Source organism: Asparagus officinalis, chromosome 5, assembly GCF_001876935.1.
Source record: "Asparagus officinalis chromosome 5, Aspof.V1, whole genome shotgun sequence".
In the NCBI taxonomy this organism is placed as follows: Eukaryota; Viridiplantae; Streptophyta; class Magnoliopsida; order Asparagales; family Asparagaceae; genus Asparagus; species Asparagus officinalis.
The window spans coordinates 114703958-114710085 of NC_033798.1; the positions used below are offsets into that span (position 1 = coordinate 114703958).

The window sequence follows — 6128 nt, forward strand, 5'->3', positions numbered from 1 at the left end:
ATGGAATCAGAAATGATAGCTATTGATACTACTAGTATAGAAGCTGAATGGTTGAAAGATTTAAAGTACAATGGAATCAGAAATGATAGCTATTGATACTACTAGTATAGAAGCTGAATGGTTGAAAGATTTACTAACTGAAATTCCACTAATGCAAAAACCATTACCAGCTATTTCTATTCATTGTGATTGCAGGTCAGCGATTGACAAATGTCATCAAGAGAATGCATATGTGAAAATGAATCGATACTTGAAAGTGCGAAACAAATCCTTGAGATATAAGATGAAAAATCATATAATAGCCTTAGACTTTGTAAGATCAGAGAAAAATCGAGATATAAGATGAAAAATCATATAATAGCCTTAGACTTTGTAAGATCAGAGAAAAATCTTGCAGATCACTTAACTAAAAATAGCCTTAGACTTTGTAAGATCAGAGAAAAATCTTGCAGATCACTTAACTAAAGGCTTATTTAGGGCATTGGTCTTAGAATCAACGAGGAGGATGAGGTTAAGCCCATAAAAAAATCACTGCAATGGCAACCCAACCTCGCAGAGGTTCAATGGGTAGAAACAAACTGAATGAGTGATTAATTATGAGGAGCAATGAATTTATTTGCTCCCATCCCTAGGGTGATCAGTGCTCATAAAAAGCAAGTGAAAGGTTGAGTCTAACTCTTAATGAATCCAAGACCTATGAGGCAGGATGCTTACTTGCTCGCATCCTTATTAGGTGTAATGACCGTGAAATTTTGATATTAATTAAAATAATTTTCTAGCGTTTTAAAATATTTAATTATGATTTCTAAAAGAGTATTTGTATTTTTCTTGATTTTCTACAATTTTTTATGATTTAAAAATCTGATTATATATTTATTTAAATGATTTTGATATTTTTAAATTTATTTTGTGCGGTAAAAAGTTCTAGAATTAATTTGTTGTGTTATCGACACTAATACGTATTATTTTAAATAATATATTGTATTATTAATATTATTACAAATTATTTCATATAATACATGGTATTATTAATTACGTGTTTTTGGTATAATTTATTGTATTATTTTTATTGTTACATATTATCTGTCGTATTAGTATAACTAGTACGTTTTACTGTGTATATAATTATCCCATAATTATTTGATTTTAAATATAAGTAAATATATTTTCATTATTATTTATTCTTGTTTAATTAAACAATATGGGTATTTTTCGACTATTTCGTATCAATTGTTGTAATAGCACAACATGTGCGTTTTTATTTGTAAATAATTATTTTGTAATTAGTTAATTTTTTAAGTACCTATAATTAATTATTTTAATTAATTTAGTTAAATACCTAACCCTAACCCTAATTTTATATATATATATACACATTTATCTCTCTCTCTCTTCTCTCTCCTTTCAGCAAGAACGCCCGCCTCTTTCTCTCTCCTTCTCTTCTTCACCACACGAGAACCCCGACTCGCTAGAGACTCCAACACAACCTCTACGACCCCGCCCATACTCGCGTCGCCCAAACCCCCGTTCGTCCTCATACCTCGAGTCGAGCGGCAACGCCAGTCCCCTGCAGCCCTCCTCTTCCTTCAACACCGACGAAACCAAGCTCAGAGCCGCCACCGCAACCGCTACATTACCGCGCGTCTCGCCGGCTGAGACCACCGCTCCTCCACTAACCGACTCGCTTCTACCCCTCGTCATTGCTCAGTACCATCTCAGATCCCGAACCCGCCTGAGCACCCCACCGCCGACCCGCCCACCACTCGACCCACCGTCCGCCGCCTCAAACCTCGTCAACCCGCGGCCTGCCACTGTCAGCTCCTACCCGAAGCCACAGTCACATTCCCTCACTCCTCGCCATGACCAGAAGCCTGTGACCGCCGTCAAACCAGCGCCACCGCTCGTCGAGCTCGCCGTCCGAGCCCACCGCCCTCACCCCGCACCGAGCCCCACCAGATCCCGTCAGCCCCAAACTTGAGAACTCTGCTGCCTCTCTCTTCAACCGTCGCCGCTGCCGCGCGTGGATCCATAGTCTCGCACGTTGACGTTGATCCGTTCGATGAAACCCCGAGGCAAGATCCCGCTTGCTCAGAACTAATTTTTCTATTTATTATGAATTATCCGCAATTTTAGATCTGTTAATATTTATCTGCGTGGGTTTGATGAATAATTTTGAATGGATAGTAATTATGGGATAAATAGTATTTTAAGGACAAATATAATAAATTAAAGAATTTATTTTGAATAACAAAATTATTATAATATTTTTAGAATTTATGTTGCGGAAGAAAATTATTTTAGAATGATAAATGTTTTTAAAGAAGTTATTTTGGAAAAGGATTATTTTTATGACTGTGTGATTGATAGTTGAAGAACACGACATTTCATGTACATTGATACCGACATGATGACACTCTTATTTATACTCATTCATTGTCACATATGCATACCTGATTCATCGCTAGTCTATATAGTCATGTTCATCATATGATTTGCATAAAATAGTTATATTTATTTATTATTTCTTGTTTTATTGATAACCGTTAGTAGTTCATGTTCTTAGTGGTCTAGCGTGTCGTGTATAGGACCTAGATACCTATGTTTGTTGACTTAGAAAAGCGAGAAGAATTGAGATGGGGAATTCCTGGTTTAGGTGATCAGATGTGATTGTTGATTATTCCAGGCTCGAACTAACGATATTCCTGTGTAGCGTTGGGGTGGGTCTGAGGTGATGTGATATTATGCTTGTTGATTATTTCCAGGCTTGCACCAGTGAAATTCCTGTGTAGCACTGGGGTGAGTCTGAGGGGGTAGTGAAACGTTGTGCGTAGAAGATTTTGTGAACAATCGGTTATCCAAGAATATGAACGTTGACTCTGGGTGAGATAAGGACAAGTGAGTTGTGATAGGATGGCTAGTTGTGTTCATTTCGTACATAGGTTGGGGTTAATATTTAATTATCTATAATTTGAGACATATGGTATATACATAAGGGTTTCCTTGTTTGGATTATTTCACTCGACGTACTACGTCTCTTGTTGTAGATTTTTAAGTATTAATTCCATCTATTGTATGATCTTGTTACTTGGTTGATATTTGGATTCTTCTGATTATTAGTATTCCAGTTGCACACCTCTATCGTTATTACTATCATCACATGATCTATTTCTGTTTCTGTTATCGCATTGACCATGCATATATTGTCTTTACTGTTATTGTATTTGTTCCTACCTTTGGGGATCTTGCCGTGTGTATACACGCTGACGTACTCCTATTTTCTGGGTGTACGTCAGATTTAGGAGACGGACAGCCTCAGTTCGGAATCGTGCAGGAGCCAGAGGATTCTCAGTAGGAGTGTCTTGCAGGTGGAGTAGAAGAATAAGCTGAAGCCCATTAGTTTTCCTTTGCAGTAGCTGATGAACATTAAAACCTTTTTACCGTACTTTTCTCTAGTTGATGACGGATTTAGTATTTTAACAGTACTTTCTTTATGGACTATGTATTTCTTATTTTTTAGTTGGACTGTTTTATAATAAGGGTATTTTGGACCCATATTTTATGTCTGGGATGATTTACTGTTGATGATATGTCTATTCCTTATTCTGAGTTGTCTTTATATTCTTGCTATTGTGATCGGGAACCTGTGACTTCGCATTGTATTTATTTCTAGACGCTTAGCGTATTGGATTGAGAAGAAAAGAAAAGAGAAAAAAATGATAGTGTATATTCTTCTCAATCTAATACGTCGCGGGCTTGTTCACGTTCTGGTTCCCGTGTATTTTGGGAAGCGGGGCGAGACAGGTTTTAGTGGTGGCCCATGCAGGTCACGGTCCCGAGTCCTCACTAGTAAGAATATGGTAGACAATTTAGATACATATCATATTTCATCCGTAAGACTATGATTAAGTTCTTATACTATTATCTTAATAACTATGTTTTAACTCCTATTTTCTAATATATTGTTTTGATTTTAACCCTAATTCTTCTATTTTCTAATATATTGTTTTGATTTTAACCCTAATTCTTTGATCCTCGTTTTCCTTCAGAACTATGGTGGGTACTCGCGGTGTTAGTAACTCGTCTAGTAGCGGTGCCCCACAGGCCGAAGTGGATCCAAACCAACTTCTGGCGATGATTCAGGGATTGGTCACCAATCAGCAGCACTTGGCGGGACAGCTTCACAGGGAGCCGCAGCACCAGCTTCCCCCTCGCGCAGAGTCTGGAGTTAGAGAGTTTCGATATATGCAGCCTCCTTCCTTTTCTGGTGCCGAAGGACCTTTAGCAGCAGAGGAGTTTCTCAAGGTCACTAAGACTATTCTCACGGTGACCCGCATCCCCCATGCTGAATGGGTGGACCTCATGGATATTCAGCTCACCGACACCGCTCGGATTTGCTGGACTACAGAGAAGGCTCATTTGGAGAGACCGATTTCGTAGGATACCTTCACAGACCGTTTCAACAGGAAGTACTTTCCTCAATCAGCTCGGGATGAACTCCTACGTAGATTTGTTAAGCTTAAGCAAGGAGGGTGAACAGTTGATGAGTACGAGGCCGAGTTTTCTTCCTTGAGTCGATATGCTCCTCATCTTGTTGCAGACCCTACCATTAGGAGGCATCAGTTTCAGAAGGGTCTGGATAAGTATATCAGGTTTGCTCTAGCTGGTCGAGCACTTGCGATGCACGATGCAGTACTGGATGCAGTACGTGAGATTGAGAGCGTACAGAAGGAACCTAAAGACCCGCACATGATTCAGAGCAGGACACCAGCAGCTCCGGCCCGAATTGTCGAGCGTCCCCCTCCGAGACAGCAGCAGCAGAACCCGCAGAGGCAGCAGAATTCTCAGCGTCAGCCATTTCATCAGGCTCACCCTTATCAGCATCCTGGAGTGCAGTCTCAGAGCCTGTCTTCGGTGAGGTGTTCTTATTGTAGATACCCTGGGCATACCGAGCAGGAGAGTCGCAGACGTCATCATCTGTGCTATGCTTGTGGATCCTCCGACCATATCAGTCGAGACTGTCCACAGCGACAGCAGGCCCGCTTGCCCCCACCTCCAGTTCGAGCGGCTCTTCCAGCACCACCTCGATCAGACTCAGCAGCTCCAGCTCAGCACGGACCTTATCCTCGAGTAGGGCCTCTTCCTCAACAGCAGTAGGTTTATCAGGAAGCGCGAAGGCAGCAACCACCTCGTCAGATGTTCACGATGTCAGCTGTGGAAGCAGAGGCGAACAACCAAGTTATCACCGGTAAGAATAGTTTATTCTTAGTTTTATTTGCGTATGAACTTTCTTATTCCGCATTGCCTTATGATATTATGATAGGAATTATTTATGAGTGCTAGTTTAGATGTATTTTCCTTCTATACTAGATAAAGTTCTTGTTCTTCCATTCTTGCTTTATCACCCTTGACTCTGGAGCTTCTCATTATTTCTTGTCTCGTTGATTTACGAGTACCAACTCTCGTTCCATATCTCTGTCCTTAGGTTTAATTCCGAGGACGGAATTTGTTTTAAAGGGGGTAGGATGTAATGACCGTGAAATTTTGATATTAATTAAAATAATTTTCTAGCGTTTTAAAATATTTAATTATGATTTCTAAAAGAGTATTTGTATTTTTATTGATTTTCTAAAATTTTCTATGATTTAAAAATCTGATTATATATTTATTTAAATGATTTTGATATTTTTAAATTTATTTTGTGCGGTAAAAAGTTCTGGAATTAATTTGTTGTGTTATCGACACTAATACGTATTATTTTAAATAATATATTGTATTATTAATATTATTACAAATTATTTCATATAATACATAGTATTATTAATTACGTGTTTTTGGTATAATTTATTGTATTATTTCTATTGTTACATATTATCTGTCGTATTAGTATAACTAGTACGTTTTACTGTGTATATAATTATCCCATAATTATTTGATTTTAAATATAAGTAAATATGTTCTCATTATTATTTATTCTTGTTTAATTATACAATATGGGTATTTTTCGACTATTTCGTATCAATTGTTGTAATAGCACAACATGTGCGTTTTTATTTGTAGATAATTATTCTGTAATTAGTTAATTTTTTAAGTACTTATAATTAATTATTTTAATTAATTTGGTTAAATAC

General features: G+C 38.0%; 1 protein-coding gene across 1 annotated transcript; it reads left to right on the plus strand.

Moving 5' to 3' along the window:
* On the plus strand, positions 4678-5154 carry LOC109842427 (zinc finger protein sens-like). The gene has a single exon (XM_020411306.1). The coding sequence runs from the start codon at positions 4678-4680 to the stop codon at positions 5152-5154; it is 477 nt and encodes a 158-aa protein (XP_020266895.1).

What these genes read in the sequence shown, in the direction of transcription:
- LOC109842427 (XM_020411306.1), top strand. Translation starts at nt 4,678, where the DNA reads ATGCACGATGCAGTACTGGATGCAGTACGTGAGATTGAGAGCGTACAG.